General features: G+C 33.6%; 1 protein-coding gene and 1 pseudogene across 1 annotated transcript in view; both read left to right on the forward strand.

Moving 5' to 3' along the window:
- The window catches only part of LOC145246859 (matrilin-1-like), a 163,622-nt gene that overhangs the window by 133,166 nt on the left and 11,074 nt on the right, over positions 1-19,382 (forward strand). Inside the window, exon 3 of the mRNA XM_080108705.1 lies at positions 9,492-10,058. Coding sequence (XP_079964831.1) covers positions 9,492-10,058 — 567 coding nt within the window. The remainder of the gene's footprint in view (positions 1-9,491; positions 10,059-19,382) is intronic.
- Positions 4,763-4,896, forward strand: LOC145246984 (U2 spliceosomal RNA; annotated as a pseudogene).

Genomic DNA, 19,382 nt, shown 5'->3' on the forward strand with positions numbered 1-19,382 from the left:
AAAAATGTGTGAACAAATGAAAAAAAAATGATCCGCTCCACTTGATGACATCAAGCACAGTAATATTTTAGTGAAGAAAATATGAAATTGATGTTCAGTGATTAGTTTGGATGAATGAGAAAATGTAATTGTTTGATGCATAAAAATAACTCAGTTGCTGTATTTGATATTAAGCAGCAAAATATAGTGATTTGAATATTTGGGAAAACATCAAACCAGATTATGTAAAAAGAAAAAAAAAAGATGAAATTAGAAAATATATATTTTATGTTTATGAGTTCTGCCAATCAAAATTTTGTGGCAGAAATTGGGTGATTACCATGCAATTTTATTTTGGTAAAATTCTTAAATTATTAGAATGTTTATTATAATTTCTAATTAGTGACTTGTTATAATCAAAATCCGCCCTAAAGAGTGTCCTTTCTTTTATTAGGTATCAGAGTAGGTATCAAGATTTCTACTTCTATACAAATGTGATATTTCAGATCTGTACATAAAAAATTTGTTGAATATATAGGTTGAGAATTGTTCTGTGTCGCTCTCTTTCACACACACACGCATTCTCACTTTTATAGATATAATAGATAGATTACTCTAGATATATTTCCATATGTCTGAATACCCTATATACAAATTTTCAAATCTGTAGATAAAAAAATTTGTTGAGTATATAGGTTGAAAATTGTTCTCTCTCTCTCACACACACATTCTCAATTTTAGAGATATAATAGATAGATTATGCTAGATATATTTCCATATGTCTGAATACCCTATATACAAATTTTCTAATCTGTAGATCAAATATTTGTTGAATATATAGGTTGAAAATTGTTCTTACTCTCTCTCTCTCTCTCTCTCTGGCTACCTCACACACACACATTCTAACTTTTATAGATATAATAGATAGATTATGCTAGATATATTTCCATATGTGTGAATACCCTATATACAAATTTTCTAATTTGTAGATAAAAAATTTGTAGAGTGCATAGGTTGAGAATTGTTCTCTCTATCTCTCACACACACACATTCTAACTTTTAAAGATATAATAGATTATGCTAGATATATTTCGATATTTCTGAATACCCTATATATAAAAATTTGTTGAATGTATAGGTTGAGAACTGTTCTCTCTCTCTCTCTCTCTCTCTCTCTCTCTCGCTCACACACACACATTCTCACTTTTATAGATATAATAGAAAGATTATCCTAGATATATTTCTATTTGTATGAATACTCTATATACAAATTTTAAAATCTGTAGATAAAGAATTTGTTGAGTATATGGGTTGAGAATTCTTCTCTCTCTCTCTCTCTCACACACACACACATTCTCACTTTTATAGATATAATAGATTATGCTAGATATATTTCCATATGTCTGAATACCCTATATACAAATTTTCAAATCTGTAGATAAAAAATTTGTTGAGTATATAGGTTGAGAATTGTTCTCTCTCTCTCTATCACACACATTCTCACTTTTATAGATATAATAGACAGATTATGCCAGATATATTGAAATATGTCTGAATGCCCAATATACAAATTTTGAAATCTGTAGATAAAAAATTTGTTGTATACATAGGTTGACAATTGTCCTCTCTCTCACACACACACACATTCTCACTTTTATACATATAATAGATAGATTATGCTAGATATATTTCTATATGTCTGAACACCCTATATACAAATGTTCAAATCTGTGGATAAAAAATTTGTTGAATGTATAGGTTGAGAATTTTTATCTCTCTCTTTTTCTCTCTCTCTCTCTCTCGCTATCTCACACACACGCATTCTCACTTTTATAGATAAAATAGATAGATTATGCTAGATATATTTCCATATGTCTGAATACCCTATATACAAAGTTTCAAATCTGTAGATAAAAAATTTGTTGAATATATAGGTTTAGAATTGTTCTCTCTCTCTCTCACACACACATTCTAACTTTTGTAGTTATAATAGATAGATTATGCTAGATATATTTCCATATGTCTGAATACCCTATATACAAATTTTCTAAACTGTAGGTAAAAAATTTGTTGAGTATGTAGGTTAAGAATTGTTCTCTCTCTCTCTCACACACACACACACACACACAAGTTCTCACTTTTATAGATATAATAGATAGATTATGCTAGATATATTTCTATATGTCTGCCTACCCTATATACAAATTTCCAAATCTGTGCCAAAAAATGTGTGGAATATATAGGTTGAGAATTGTTCTCTCTCTCTCTCTCTCTCTCACACACATATTCTCACTTTTATAGGTTATATAGGTTGAGAATTTTTTGCTCTTTCCATCACTCACATTCACACTTTTATAGATATAATACATAGATTATGCCAGATATATTTACATATGTCTGAATACCCAATATACACATTTTCAAATCTGTAGATAAAAAATTAGTTGAATATATAGGTTGAGAATTGTTCTCTCTCTCTCTCTCTTTCTCTCTTTCTCACACACACATTCTCACTTTTATAGATATAATAGATAGATTATGCTAGATATATTTCCATACGTCTGAATACCCTATATCCAAATTTTCTAATATGTAGATAAAAAATTTGTTGAATATATAGGGTGAGAATTTTCCTTCCTCTCTTTCTCTCTCTCTCTTTCTCACACACACACACGCTGAAAATTGTTCTCTCTCTCTCTCTGACTCTCTCTCTCTCTCTCTCTCTCACACACACACATGGTCATTTTATAGATATAATAGATAGGTTATGCTAGATATATTTCTATATGTCTGAATACCCTATATACAAATTTTTAAATCTGTAGATAAAAAATTTGTTGAGTATATAGGTTGAGAATTGTTCTTTCTCTCTCTCTCTCACACACACATTCTCACTTTTATAGATATAATAGATTATGCTAGATATATTTCCAAATGTCTGAATACCCTATATACAAATTTTCAAATCTGTAAAGATAGAATTTGTTGAATATATAGGTTGAGAATTGTTCTCTCTCTCTCTCTCTTTCACACACATTCTCACTTTTATAGATATAATAGATAGATTATGCTAGATATATTTCCTTATGTCTGAATACCCTATATACAAATTATCAAATCTGTAGATACAAAATTTGTTGAGTATATAGGTTGAGAATTGTTCTCTCTCTCTCTCTCTCACTCACTCACTCACTCACACACACACACACACACACACATTCTACCTTTTATAGATATAATAGATTATGCTAGATATATTTCCATATGTCTGAATACCCTGTATACAAATTTTCAGATCTGTACATAAAAATTAGTTGAATATATAGGTTGAGAATTGTTCTCTCTCTCTCTCTTCTCTCTCTCTCTTTCACACACATTCTCACTTTTCTAGATATAATAGATAGATTATGCTAGATATATTTCCATATGTCTGAATACCCTATATACAAATTTTCTAATCGGTAGATAAAAAATTTGTTGAATATATAGGGTGAGAATTGTACTTAATCTCTCTCTCTCTCTCTCTCATGCACACATTCTCACTTTTATGGATATAATAGATAGATTATGCTGGATATATTTCCATATGTCTGAATACCCTATATACAAATGGTCAAATCTGTAGATAACAAATTTATTGAATAGATAGGTTGAGAATTGTTCTCTCTCTCTCTCTCTCGCAACCTTACACACACAACCACACGCAAACATTCTGACTTTTATAGATATAATAGATCGATTATGCTAGATATATTTCCATATGTCTGAATACCCAATATACAAATTTTCAAATCTGTAGGTAAAAAATTTGTTGAATATATAGGTTGAGAATTGTTCTCTCTCTCTCACACACTCACATTCTCACTTTTATAGATATAATGTATAGATTATGCTAGATATATTTCTATATGTCTGAATACCCTATATACAAAGTTTAAAATCCGTAGATAAAAATACGTTGAGTATATAGGTTGAGAATTGTTCTCTCTCTCTCTTACGCACACACACACACACACACACATTTTCACTTTTATAGATATAATAGATAGATTATGCTAGATATATTTCCATATGTCTGAATACCCTATATACAAATTTTCAAATCTGTAGATAAAAAATGTATTGAATATATAGGTTGAGAATTGTTGTCTCTCTCTCTCTCTCTCTCTCTCTCTCTGGCTACCTCACACACACACACACATTTTCACTTTTATAGATATAATAGATAGATTATGCTAGATATATTTCCATATGTCTGAATACCCTATATACAAACTTTCAAATCTGTAGATAAAAAATTTGTTGAGTATATAGGTTGAGAATTGTTCTCTCTCTCTCACACGAAACTGTGCACTCGGCTTCTTCCCCCCCTTCCCACCCCAAATGCTTGGGAAACTGTGCACTGTTTTTGTTGGTTTTCAAGCTGCCTCTTGCCCTCCCACACACACACACACAGTTTAACAGTAGTAGGAGGTCAAGAGAAAGAGGGTGAGAGAGAGAGAAGAGTAAGTTGGTGAGAGAGAGAGAAAAGAGAAAGAGGGTGTTGGTTTTATATTTTTATTATCGTCTAATATTTTGAAAGCTGAATTTCTAATAAAATGTGCATCTATAGGAGATAATGCCTGGGAATGTGTTCCCCCCCCCACAGTTTAACAGTGGTGTGACGTCAAGAGAAAGAGGGTGAGAGAGAGGGAAGAGTAAGTGGGTGAGAGAGAGAGAGAAAGAGAGAGAAAAAAAAGAAAGACGGTGTTGGTTTTGTGAAAAAAGTTGTTATTTACAATTGTTCGCATTCTTGGCCTTTTGGTCAAGATCAAAGTGTAGTATCTGTTCTTCAGATGCTGCACTTCTATTTCTTGTTCTCTTTCGGTGGAGGAGAAATCCTCCACGACTGAGACAATTTTTATTTTTGTACCTTTTCTCCACGTTAAAAAACGACCCTGGTGTCTAACTCTGTCCCGTGGGGAGGCATAGTAAATAGGTACAATTGGTCGCCATTAGTGGATGTTGACGTCACGTCACGTGACATGACTAAGCGTTTTTTTTTTTTTAGTATGAATAACATTTTTTGTTTTAATTATAAAGTCTACACTTAATTTTATAGAAAATGATGTATATATAATAGAAAAAAAAAATTACTGGTTTTGTTGGATTCAAGTGGATCCCCCCCTCCAGTTTAAGAGATAGCAGGTCACGTGGTAATATACAAAATGGCTAGCGTAAATATAAAGATCGGTTTTTTTATCGACGAATATTTTGAAAGCTGAATTTTTTTTTATTCCTGTACATTTTTTCCTGATATTTTTCGTTAAAACTCTTGTATAAATACTATTTTTAACCAGTTAAATACGCTGGAGACATTGTCATGGAGTTTAATAATCTCTAGAACAAAGCAGAAGAGAAATTACAAAAGTATCGGTAAAACAAAGTGTTTGTTTACATTTGTTCGCCATTACTGGATGTTGACGTCACGTCACGTGACATGACTAAGCGTTTTTGGATTATGTAATATTAACATTAAAATAACATTAAAATGACAGGTTTTTTGGGGGGCCCCCCTAGGAGAGAAATGATCAGTTCACCCCCTTTTAATGGTCCGTTTGGTGTGGAATTTCGATATTTGTCATGCGGGTGATCAAGGTTCAATATGATACATAATTTGTCAACTTTGGTTGTGTCTGTCAAAAGTTTGAGCTGACGTCACGTCACGTGACACGTATTGAATAACGGTAAAATGACAGGTTTTTTGGGGGGCCCCCCTAGGAGAAAAACGATCAGTTGACCCCTTTCTACTGGTCCGTTTGACGTGAAATTTCGATATTTGTCATCCGGGTGATCAAGGTGCAATATGATACCAAATTTGTCAACTCTGGTTCCGTCTTTCAAAAGTTTTAGCGTTACAAACAAACATACATACATACATACATACATACATACATACACACCGATTTTTGCCTTTTATATATATAGATGGTGTTGATCGTGACACCCTGCATTGATGATTCCCGAAAGGATGAAACACTAGTGTCTTTAGGTATTTAATAATTCTTATAGTAAATAATTATGCCAGTCCCTTTAAGAAACTGGTTTCTGATCGTTGAGCAATTTCAGTTGAAATAACAGTCGGTCAATTTAGCAAATCATCATATAATGAATGAATCACGCTGACAGCTATGTAAAACATTTAGAAGAATGAATGTTTAAATTTTAAGTGTATTTCTCGCGGTTTACGGTAGCTGAATGGATTGGGTGCTTGCTAATGAAGCCAGAGATGGCTTCTGTGGCCGGGGTCGAATCTCCACTGATGATCTCTGAAAGGATGAAACACTAGTGTTAGTACGTATTTAATAATCATTATAATATATATATATATATATATATATATATATATATATATATATATATATATATATATATATATATATTATTCTCTTCTATTGAAAAAACTTGTATTAAATTAGGTTAATACACTTGAGGTTGTAATGATAAAAACATATTTGGCTCTACTAACGTATTGAGCATGCTTTACTCTAGTTTTTACCATATATACCCCTTATTATATATATATATATATATATATATATATATATATATATATATATATATATATATATATATAGTTTCTATCCTTTCTGGAGTCTTTAGTGCAGGGTGTCACGATTAATACCAGTCGATAGATTTGAAACCGGCGACAGAAGCGATATCTGGCAAGGATCGTAGCCTTTCGGCTATAATTAACCGCGAGAGATCTTGTTGAATTTTAAACTTTTATAAAATGTTTCTAACGTCAGTCAGAGTGATCTAGTCATTATATGATGATCTGCGCGTAAGAGCTAAAATGACCGACTTATATATATATATATATATATATATATATATATATATATATATATATATATATATATAGTCATCCACATACAGTACTGTTTCGCTGTTTCACAGCTCATCAGTGCGGCTAGACAGGCAACTACCTCAAGCCAGGATTGAAACCCGACCGTTTGTACGGCAGTCAAGGCTCCTAACCATTACGCTATTGGCGGCTGCTTGAACGAGTAGTGAGTTTAACGATGTTATGATATCGTCTGAAAATTATTTTCCACAGGCGACCCAACGTCACAGCACACAAGAGCCAAGAAAGCCAACAAACCGGAAGACTCGAGTTTCGCCCTCATTTGGGCTCATCAGTTAGACACATCCGCGCTCAGGATTTGAAACCCGAACCTCTTGCATGCTAGGCGAGCACTCTACCAACTGAGCAAATACGCCACACACAAGAATGCCTATTAACTTACACAGATCAAGCAACCCGCGGCACAGATCCGACAGTGGAAAGAACCTACTGATGAGCCCAAATGAGAGCGAAACTCGAGTCTTGGACTTCCGCGGTGTGTTGGTTTTCCTGGCTCTTGTGGGCTGCGACGTTTGTTCGGCTGTCGAAAATAATTATATATATTCTCTCACACTTTCTGAATATATATATATATATATATATATATATATATATATATATGTACCTTATTAATGTTTGATAACCAAAATTATTATATGTTAAGATTCCGGTAATGTTCATTTACTAGTAAAATTAAAGTTAAAATTAAGTTTCATGATTATCATTATTTATAATCGAGCATTCATATTATCTAATCGAAAACATCCAGACAACAAAATATAAAAGGAGAACATAATATCGTGTATTCACATATGTGTTGCGTTTTTTCGTAACTCTTTAGACAATTTCAAATATTATGTTATTCAAAAAGATTCCCAAACAGCTACCCTTCAGACGGCAAAATACCCTATCTATACTTATATGAACATATTTCTAATCTCTATTTGAAGAGAACAAGCAGTTGAACCTACCTCCACCTCTTTGGGAAAACTTCGTGCAAATTTTCTGCATCTGAAGTTTCATGCAAGTAATTGTGTGCACAGTTCCCACACTGACATCAAACTGTGTACCTATTGTCTCTATTGACATACGATTATCCATGAAATTCCTTATTTTACCAATCAACTCTAGTGTTCTGACTTTTTTACTCCTCCCATCCCTCTCAAAATCCCCCCAAACTCAGTCCTTTTCTTGAATCTCTTATGCCACTCAAAAACTGATGCTCGATTCATAGAAGATGGTTCTTTTTTTTTTTTTTTTTACACAGTGATCACCACTTATCAAGGCCCGGAAGCCACTCATGGATAAGGGTTATTGCAATTACATTACGTTAGTGTGGAGATTTGATGAAGTGTTTAATTAAGGGGGCGGTTCATTAGGAATTTGTTAACATTGGACTTGAAGACATCCAAGTTGTAGTCCGGAGGGAAGCAGGCAGACGGAACAGAGTTCCACAGGCGTGCAGTTCTAAGAAAGAAGCTTTGTTCATGGAATCCGCGTTTTGATTTAGGCACAGATATAGAGTGGGGGAAGTTTTTCACAGTGGATTCAGCTAGACGGGTTCAAAAGCAGTCCATACATTTTAGCTCATATTTATTTTTAAGTTTAAAACAGAATTTTATTGCATATCGTTCTTCTAAAATGTCCTCACGTCCGGATTAATTTTTTGAAATTCATCAGTTGTGACAATCAGGATTTAGTATGGTATATTCCAATTTCTTATGTAGCTGTTCATTTGAACCTGAAATCATAAAAAAAATGTCAGTTATCTCATGAGATGAATACCAAAAACATATTGAATTTTTAAGGATCTACGACAATTTTAAAGTTTTGTACAACAAAAGTCCGGAAACCTATAGAAGGCACTTCTTCCAGGTAATTTTGCCGTATTTATGTGATGTTTAAAAGAATAACGATATATTATAACTTTATTGTCGGTTACGGTAATGGATGGTCATTTGTTAGGAGCGAGATACACTTACGCAAATCCGACTAGTTGATTAATGTCGGGCTTAGATTGTCAACCAACAACCATATCTTTTTTATTTTTATTATATAACCATTTGTGAACACAAGAAACGTCCGTTTTTTACGGCATTGTCACTGTAGCCAAACTCCGAAGGCGTTTTATTTGGCCATTGTCGTTTCACTGAATTGGCCTTACTTCGATTCGACTTGATTACGCCTGTGTAAACTTTTGTAGAAAATGGTCTGTTAAATATCATATTTTTAATTTCTCTACTTTTGTGCAATTGATCACGTTCACTATTTATTCACATTTAGGTGCCAGGTTCATTATTTATATTTAAATGAATTTTGGTGCATTTCATAATTATTTTATTGTTTCTTAGCATCTGTCGCTAAGTGCGCACTTTTTTTTTCGAAATGATTCCTTGGTACACACGGATTAGATATTTAACGATTTGTACGTGAATTTAACTTTTTTTATTATTTCTAAGTTTTTCTGTGGTGCACTGGCCACAATTGTTTTAAATGTTCAGATATGATATAGATTCTTTAGTATTTTCTAAGCAATTTGTGCACGTGCGTTTGATTCTTTTACCTTTTGTGTGTTATTTTTTTTTATTATTACTAACGGTTTATTTTTTTTTATCTATTACTTCAGATAAGACGTGTAATCACCCTTCCGATGTAATATTCATGCTTGACTGTTCCGGCAGTTTAAGACCAGAAGAATTTCAAAAGCAACTGGACTTCATGAAAAAATTTGTTTCCAATACGAATGTTTCTCCGAATGTCGTACGCATAGGATTGATAACATTCTCCACAGAACCTCGGAATATCTTCCACCTGCGAGATTTCAGAACCAAACGTGAAGTCATGTATGCCATCAGTCGGACCCGATACCGCGGCGGTCATACTTACACGTGGTCAGCGCTCGACTACGTCCGTCGGTACGCCTTCTCCCGACGATATGGCGCACGAGACGGGGTGGATAAGGTTCTTATCATCATCACAGACGGCGGTTCCAATGATGGAGCAAAGACCACCGTGGCTGCTAAGAGGATCAAAAGTATGCCGATCCGAATTTACTCTATCGGCATTGGCAAGCGTGTCAACCAAACGGAATTAAAACTCTTAGCAACCCCAACTGGGAGCGTTTTCTACGTGGACAATTCCAACGCTTTAAAATCTATTCAGAATGAGGTCCGTCGAAATGTCTGTCGATCAGGTAAATCTTAACGATATCTATTCATGTTTACAATACCAAACACACACACACATACACACACATACACACATACACACACATACATACACATACACACACATACACACATGCACGCACATACAAAATCATCCACACACATGGATATTTATTGTTGTTTATATAATTTTTTTATGTATACTAGCAGTTCTACCCGGCTTTGCTCGGGTCCTATGTACTGTTCATAACTTTATATGCATATATATATATATATATATATATATATATATATGTTAAAAAGTTATATATATATATATATATATATATATATATATATATATATATATATATATATATATATATATATAAAGTTTGCTCATGTTCAGGTAACTTACATCTAAAATTTCGAATGTTTAGACCTAAAAATGGTGGAGGAGTTTGGTAGAGTCTGCAAAGGTCAACTCTTTCAACTTTGACCTCTTGGCAGCCAAACTATCACCCCAAAACTGATTAAAAAGCTTGCTGCATGTCTGAATACCCTTTATGTAAAATTTCAAATGTTTAGATTCAAAATTAGCTGAATAGTTTGCAAGAGACCGCAATGGTAGAAAAAAATTAAGTTTGACCCCTTTGCGGCCAATTTTTCGGTCAAAATCCGGGTTAAAAAGCTTGCCCTATGTCTGAATACACTTTATGTAAAATTTCAGATGTTTAGACCAAAAATTGGCTGAGTAATTTGGTAGAGACCGCAAAGGCCAAATTTTTAACTTTGACCCTAATTTGGACTCCTTAACATTTATTTTGGGGGACTCAAATCAAATTAAAAAGTTTGATCCATGTCCAAGTAACCTACATCTAAAATTTCAAGTGAGGATAATTGTCCGCAATAAGTAAACAAAATACGCAATAAGTAAACAAAACACACACACTCACACACACACACACATATACAAAAACACCCACACATACACAAACACCCACACACATAGATATTTATTGTTGTTTATATTATTATTATGTATATTTATCTTTATTCTTTTCTATTATTATCATTATTATTATTATTATTATTTTATTTTTACTTATCTATACTAATTGTATATATTTGAGAAAAGGGGCAATATTATGTTTCTAATACCACACACACAGACACACTCATATATACAAATAGGCACCTTTGTCTTATCAAATAACTTACTGTCTTATACGCCGAACCCTTCTGCTCGTACTCTGATAAAAATTTCTTAAGTGCTGTTAGACTGTATAAATGTATTAACTTTAGGCAAAATCAGATTCTTCCTGCTTTAATCAGATTTGTTCAATTATCGGTTTTCGATGCTAATCGAAGGCATTCTGATACATACTTATCTAAGAACACTCCCAGACTCATTAAGTACATGTATATCAAATTTCAAAATAATCGGTTAAGCCGTTTCGAAGCCCATAGGGAAAAAACTCACACGTACATACAGTCACAATCACACATACACACACGCAATTGCTTTTTAGAATTATATTTGCTATCAGAAGAGTAGCAGAAAATCGCAATCAAGCGAGCGACTAACAGAAAATATTGTTGTTTCAAAGAAACAGCTTACCTTGTAGGCTTGTATATAATCCAGTTCGTCGGCTGTTTTCACTTGTGAAGTATTTTATTTAAGTCTTCAGATAATGTCGGGTGATCAGGAGAGATTACGCACCGTTTCGGGGCCTACTCCTCGACGGCTTTTCCGTGTATTGCCGCCCACCCCACGGGTGTGAGGCCTCATCATCTGAATTGCATTTAAATCAAATTAACTCTTCGATATAATCAACGATTAACGACTTTGTGTTACACCTGTCGTTTAAAAGCTTGGCGTCTGACTATGTTATGACGGCTGAGCGCCTCACATCTTCGTTGTGTGAAAATGAAAGAAGATATATAATAAATCAATCAATCAATCAATAAACGATGTATATCTATAATATAAAGCTGATTGTGTGTGTGTGTGTGTGTGTGTGTGTGTGTGTGTGTGTGTGTGTGTGTGGTCACGAATAGGCTCCTATATGGTGTACTATTTTAAAAAACTGATTACATATAATGATAGAAGATGTATTGAGACACAGGAATGGGTATGTTTGATCTTGCAGAACGGTGATTCATTAAAATTGTGGGGTCTGCATTCGCGCCTGGACCACAAAGTATGGAAATAGAAAATTTAAAAATAAAAAAACGTTTACAAGTGCTTTTGATATAGATGTACATAAGAATACTTTGATAAGTATGTTTTAACTTAAATAGGGATGGTATAATAAAATTGTGGGGTCTGCGTTCGCGCCTGGACTCCATAGAATGGAAATAGGCAAAAACTTTAATAAAGACTTTTCATATCTATCTGCGTCAGTATACTTTGATAATTATGTTTCAGTTTGAAGAAATAAGGTATAATAAAATTATGGGGTGTTCGTTCGCACCTGACCTCCATAGAATGAAAATATCTCACAAAGTTTAACAAGTTATTTTTATATAGATCCACAGAATATTGTGATAAGTGTTTCAGTGTGAACAGGTATGGTATAATAAATTATGGGGTTTATCTATTTTATTTTTACTTTCATCATATTTTGCTTTGGTTTTGATACCCCCAAATTCGAAGCTATCTCTTTACAACCCTTCGTTTTTATAACCTATCATACTTTCATAAATCAGAGTCCATTTTCTGTAGGCTATTTTTGAACCCAGTCAACGACGGGTACTTTTGCTAGTTAAATAAATAAAGAAAAATAAAATAGATAAATAATAAAAATCAATGAAAACAAGTAAAGCATACATGGTCCCCCGTGAGTGCAAAGTGAACGAAGCATAAAAAATGACTACGTTCAGCATTCGCCCCCCCCTCCCCATTTAACCCCAAAAGTCCCCAGAGGACGTCAAATCCTGGTGAAAATGAACAAACGGTGCAGTTTTAGGCCTTAACTTATGTAGATTTTAGTTCTGCACCATGCAAAAAAAGAAATGATTAAGTTCATTCCGCCCCCCCCCCCATTTAGCCCCAAAAGTTCCAAATTTGAGTTCAGCACCACGCAAAACTGCTAAATACACATACACAGAAAAGTTTGGATAAACATGGTAAAATAGTCCCAAAAAAATTATTCAGAAAGTCTCATAAAAATCAAAGGCATCAAGTTTTTCAATAAGGATAAAAGTGTCAATTTTAGCCATTTTAACCCAAGAGGCACCCCTGGGGGGTGGGGAGCAACTGGAGTTTTCTTTTAAAGTGCTCGTCTTAATATGTCAGATCGTAAATGCCACTAGATGGCGTATTGCCAGAGAATGATTTTTTTTTTCAAATTCCCAGTCTCTGGGTTGCAAATAGGTTTTAAAATGGATGAACATGACCTCAACAACATAAACAAAGCGAAAAACGTTGCGTCCGCAAAACCACAGAATTAAAACGGTTTCCTGTATTCAAGAAAAATGTTTATTTGGGCGCAGTTGAAAATGGTTTTGTGCTAAGAGATTCAAAGATAGAGTGAGGGGTGAGAAAGATAGAAAGAGAGAGAGAGAGAGAGAGAGTGATATATATATATATATATATATATATATATATATATATATATATATATTCAGATACATTTAAGTTTTCTGTGTAGTGATATTCATATTACTATTTAAAAAAATATATATATTATTTAATTCTCATTAAATTTCTCCGAAAGTGCTCGTCTTAGTATTAAAGGGGATGCACAATATTACGAGCACTTTAAGGGAATTATAATTAGGTTGTCAACTTTAAATGCATAATGCTAAGTTTCGACCAATGTGTCGTTGAACACTGTTGCTGACAGGCTTCTCACTTAGAAATGAATAAATCTTAATTGTCGTTCTTCAACATTTGTGGTTTAGTGGTCACATCGTTAAAGGGGTCCAGACGAAACGTTGAAACATTGAAATGGGCGTGAATGTTTCGCATTCTGTGATCGGTGGAACAATTATCTTAGGCGCTGAAGATACCTGAGGAAACACATGTGTCTGTGAATTAGACTTTGTTAATATTTATCGAACAATATCCTTAATCACACATATAGCATTTGTATTTTCAAATGGCCACTTATTTTAGTACTGAGCGAGCTCAACGAAACTTAACTTCGGTGATCTATGAACAAAATGTGATACAAACATGACCTGGTACAACAAATTAAGGGAAGGGAAAAAGACAACAGCAAAAAAGATGGTCTCTTCTGCTATATATTGACTGGTGGTCTCGTGAAGTAACGAGATTTGGGGAAAATATGCAAATGGAATGCAGTCGGTTTTTATCGCGTGCAAGCGACTCTATAAGTTACTCCGTCGGTCGGTCGGTCGGTCGGTCGGTCGGTAACACTTTTGTGCTTGACCTTTTCCTTTAAGATCAAAGGTCTGTTGTTAATAGATGCTGTTCTTAGCTTTTTAAGCTTTTCTTGGCCTCTTGGCCAAGATAAAAGTATAGTATCTGTTCCGGCAGATACTGCAAGCAAAGACCATATGTGGGGGTAACCCCACATATAAGACCTTGGTCAATGTAGGGGCAACCCTTCATACCAATTGTCACTATCCAGCTCCCCTACTCCCTGGGAAGTTAGTCCCCATTTCCCCTTCAATCCTCACATTAAAAATCGGCCTTGTGCCTAATTTGCTCGGTGGGGGAGCAAATAAATACCCTTTTCTTGGCCTGTGTAGTATCTTTTCTTGCTACATACTGTACTTATGTTTGTAACTTTGTGATATAAAGTGGGGGATCACATTTCTTTATTAATTTAATGTTAAATGAGTACCCACTTTACAACCAGTCAGTCTCAAAGCCATTCAAGTCATTCTCCAGATTATTTAAGTTGTTTTTGAAGGATTCCAGTTATTTTTAAGCATTCAAGTCAGTCTTAAGGTCATTCAATTCATCCTTAAGTTCATTAAAGTCATTCTAAGTCATTTACTTTTTATTTATTTAAGTCATTTCAGACCATTTCTCGGTCATTTTAGTTTATCTTTAAGAATGTCATGTCAATCCAACACTCACGCATTCATTCATTACACGAGAGCACGCGACTAACGGCTATTGCTATTTTCAAATAAAAAACCTGCATCAGAGAGAGTGGGTCGTTTTTATTTTATTTATTTTATTTTATTTATTTATTTATTTATTCATTCATTTATTTACTTTTTATTTTTTTGACGTTCAAGTTTGATACTGAGAATTGCGAGTTGGGAGAACATAATTATTGGGAATTCTTTCTGATCTGTCTCTGGCTCACTCATTGACTGATTTACTGACCTAAAGCTCTCTATATTGAGAACTCAGGACGCCATTGCCTGACGAAATACGTGCGTCTCGATCCCGTGGCCCGACATGCATTGTTCTTCACGTTTCTACAAAGCCGACTCCTGTCACCTAATTTTTGATTAATCCACTTTACAAACATTTTCCATTGTTCGTTTTTAAATTCCTTATTTTAATTTCATTTCTTAAACAGAAACAAAATTACATCATTACATTACTTTTTCAATAAACAGATATCTAACTATTTTATGTGAACTAAACAATGGTTAATTCTACATTCCATTTTCAATAGCATTCTGTATTTATTTTAACTTATGATCGGAATTCTCAATTCCAATCCTAGCTTCGCAGGTTCGAATCCTCGGCTATCCTATCTCATATTTACTCACTATCAAGAACAGGCGGCTGTTCTTTAACAAGGGATCAAAGTTCAACGATTTGACCTCTGAGAACTCTACCAAACTCCTCCAACAATTTTGGGTCTAAACACTTGAAATGTTAGATATAGATTCATTGGACATGGATCTAACTTAATAACTTGATTTGAGCCCAAAGCAATAAATGTTAAGGGGTCATAATAGGGGTCAAAGTTAAAAAAATTGACCGCTTTTTTTGTTGCTCAACATACACCTCCAAACACCCGGGCAACGCCGGGCACCCATGCAAGTATATCTATAAAAGTGAACGTGTCTGTGTGTGTTTGTGTATATTTCCCTACGTAATAACTCTGTCAATTGTAAGTCTACAAACTCGAAATTTGATATACAGGGTATTGAGATTTGGACAAATCTTTTTGATTGGTTTTCGGCCAGATATTTGGCTGTTAAGGGATCAAAGTTCAACGATTTGACCTTTGAGAACTCTACCCAACTCCTCCGACAATTTTTGATCTAAACACTTAAAATTGTATATATAGGTTCCTTGGACATGGATCTAACTTTATAACTTGATTTAAGCCCAAAACAATAAATGTTAAGGGGTCATAATAGGGGTCAAAGTTAAAAAAATTGACCGCTTTTCTGTTTTTTTTTTGTTTTTTTTTTTGTTTTTTTTTTTGCTCAACATACACCTCAAAACACCCGAGCAACGCCGGGTTGAAATGCTAGCAATTTATATATCTATAGAAGTTTACACTTCCCTACGCAATCACTCTGTCAATTTTAAGTCTACAGACTCGAAATTTGATATACAGGGTATTGAGGTTTGCAAAAATCTTTGTAATTCGGTTTCGGCTAGAAATGTGGTTGTTAAGGGGTCATGGTTCGTCGATTTGAACTTTGAGAACTCTACCAAACTCCTCCGACAATTTTGGGTCTAAACACTTTAAATTTTAGATATAGGTTCATTTGTCATAGATCTAACTTAATAACTTTATTTGAGACCAAAACAATAAATGTTAAGGGGTCATAATAGGGATCAAAGTTTTAAAAAATTGACCACTTTTTTTTTGCGCAACATACACCGCCAAAAATCCGGGCAACGCCGGGCTGAAATGCTAGTATATAATGAAAATAATGTAGAAATATAATATGTCACATGAAATTCATGTAAAAAAAATAGAGATAGAAAACATAAAATCTTCACTATTATATAAAGTCACTTTCTGTGTGTGTGTGTGTGTGTGTGTGTGTGTGTGTGTGTGTGTGTGTGTGTGTGTGTGTGTGTGTTCCTTCTCATACGTCTCGAAACGGCTGAGCCTATCTTTCAAAAATTTCACACAGAGCTTATTTATATATCTGGCAGTGTTCTTAGATATGTTCTGTACCAAAATTATTCCGATAAGGATTAAAAATCAGAAGAAAAAAAACGACCCAAAAAGTAATCTTTCTTTCTTGTAAATAAAAAAGAATGTTTAAAAGGGAATTTTATAGACTACACTGTTAAGGGAGATAATACAATCTTAGCAAATAATTTTTTTCTTAAAGAAAAAAATGGCAGAATTATTGACATCTGGCCGTAGAGAGAATGATGCCCCTGTTCAAGCCCCGGTGTACCTTACTATTTTATTTTTTTATCTACTTTTTTTCTTATTAATGAGTTCAATTTACGATAAACGAAGAGGTACCATTTAAAATCGCCGCAAATTAATTTTTCCTTTGCATATATTAAAACGAAACATTAATCAGAAGTTACTTTTTCATTTTATTTATTCATATATATATATATATATATATATATATATATATATATATATATATATATATATATATATATATATATATATATAATTTGAGGTTGCTATTTTCCAAAGGTAGGATAACTTTTTTTTAGAATTCTGTTTTTGAAAATAAAGGTTGTTGCCTGAAGAGGTCTCTAGTTAGTAAATACTAGTAGACCAAAACATGCTCATGACTGTGCAGCAACAAACTACTGCTTATGTAAAGACAAATATATATATATATATATATATATATATATATATATATATATATATATATATATATATAGTCTTTGAAGTTTTTAACATTTGAAACCACACAAAAAATTATTTTTTATCATTCATTAAAAAAAACATCTAGTCAGTAAGTCATTTAATCACCTGCAATCACTGCATCAACTCTCAAATTTACTATAATACCAATTTTTATATTTTTTAAGGGATCATCAGTTGTTTACCATGAAACACTGTTTCGGGGATTTATATATATATTAATGCTCAATTATGAAATGTGATAATTTTGTAGCTTAATCCTTAAGTCAACCTTTTTTGGCTTAAAACCTATTAGTATATGAAAAATTATTGAATTACACGAACTCAGTATATTACATATATATATATATATATATTTGCAAATTAGTGACCGGGAAAATTATTCCTCGTAATATATATTATTCAATAGAGGATTGATTCCATAATAATACATACGCAATCTGCATAAATTAAAATATCATGTTTAAGCGTATTGTACGACCAGGCAATGACGGGCGCCCAGCTAGTCCAAAATATATGGATTAGTCAAAGGGTTAAATGTAGGCAAAAATTCAGTGGTATATAGAGTAATCCGCGTGGTTTAAAGTCCGTCAGTAAAATTAAGAAAATTCATGAAGGGTGTATTCGCTTATCAATTAAATAAGTAAATATTTCTTTGGGCCAAAAGTTCCAAGAAAAGCCAGGACACGGACGCCTCCATCGGCCAAGGTAGTTTTTTGTAACTACTTTCTCATGTGCCAAAGTTCTAGTTTCCTTTCATGTCGCGTATAAGAGATATGGCCAGTCTCTCTTTACGGTATCGTTATATTCATGGTAGGTGCTCGACTGAGCTCCGATTACTGCGCGTCCCATCCGCAAAAGATTCACAGCAAGAACTCGCGTCGTTATAACCACGGTAAAAATCCTTTCTTTCGCTCTGTACCACAAAAATGCAAGCGTAAATTTCTCTGGTCAAAGTTTCTGTCCTAGAACATCCCATTTGTGAAATATATAACGCGGGCTGACACACAACACAATAAAACATGGTCGTTTTCAAATCTAATATAGGTTGAAGGTTAAATTCTCAGTGTGTGCGACCGGAAAATCCAATTGCGAATTATTTAGTACTTTATCTAATCATGGATGACGGAACAAGAGCACTCTACCTCTGTGAAGGGTTTTGTTCGAAGTTCAGTAGTTCGACTGAAAACATTATCGAGTGCGACAAGATACATCAAGAGAAGGTCGAAGATTACAATGACTGAAACGTTGTTAAAGTAACACTCAAGTTGAGAGCAGTAGTCCAGCATTTTCATTTTTGCAAGTACTTTCAACTGATTTTCTTCAGTCGTCTTCAGGCAGTTTTTGATTACTGTTCCATTTAAAATCTGGATGCTTGTATATGCTTAAGTTCAAATTACATTTAAATTACATGAAACAGTGAAGCGTCTCGTGTGTAAATATCTAAATTGAAATAATAGGAATAACCAATCCTCATCTCAGATATTCAAAAACATTTGTTAGCGTACATGGGTGGTTTGCTTTATAGATTGTTATTAGCTTTGTTTACCTATCCAAACACCCAGCGCCCCGAGAACAGCTACCATAGGAGGTTCGGCACGGAAATTGGTCTACAAATAAAGC

Source organism: Euprymna scolopes, chromosome 24 (assembly GCF_053919585.1).
Source record: "Euprymna scolopes isolate OS-2025 chromosome 24, ASM5391958v1, whole genome shotgun sequence".
NCBI classification, from domain to species: domain Eukaryota; kingdom Metazoa; phylum Mollusca; class Cephalopoda; order Sepiida; family Sepiolidae; genus Euprymna; species Euprymna scolopes.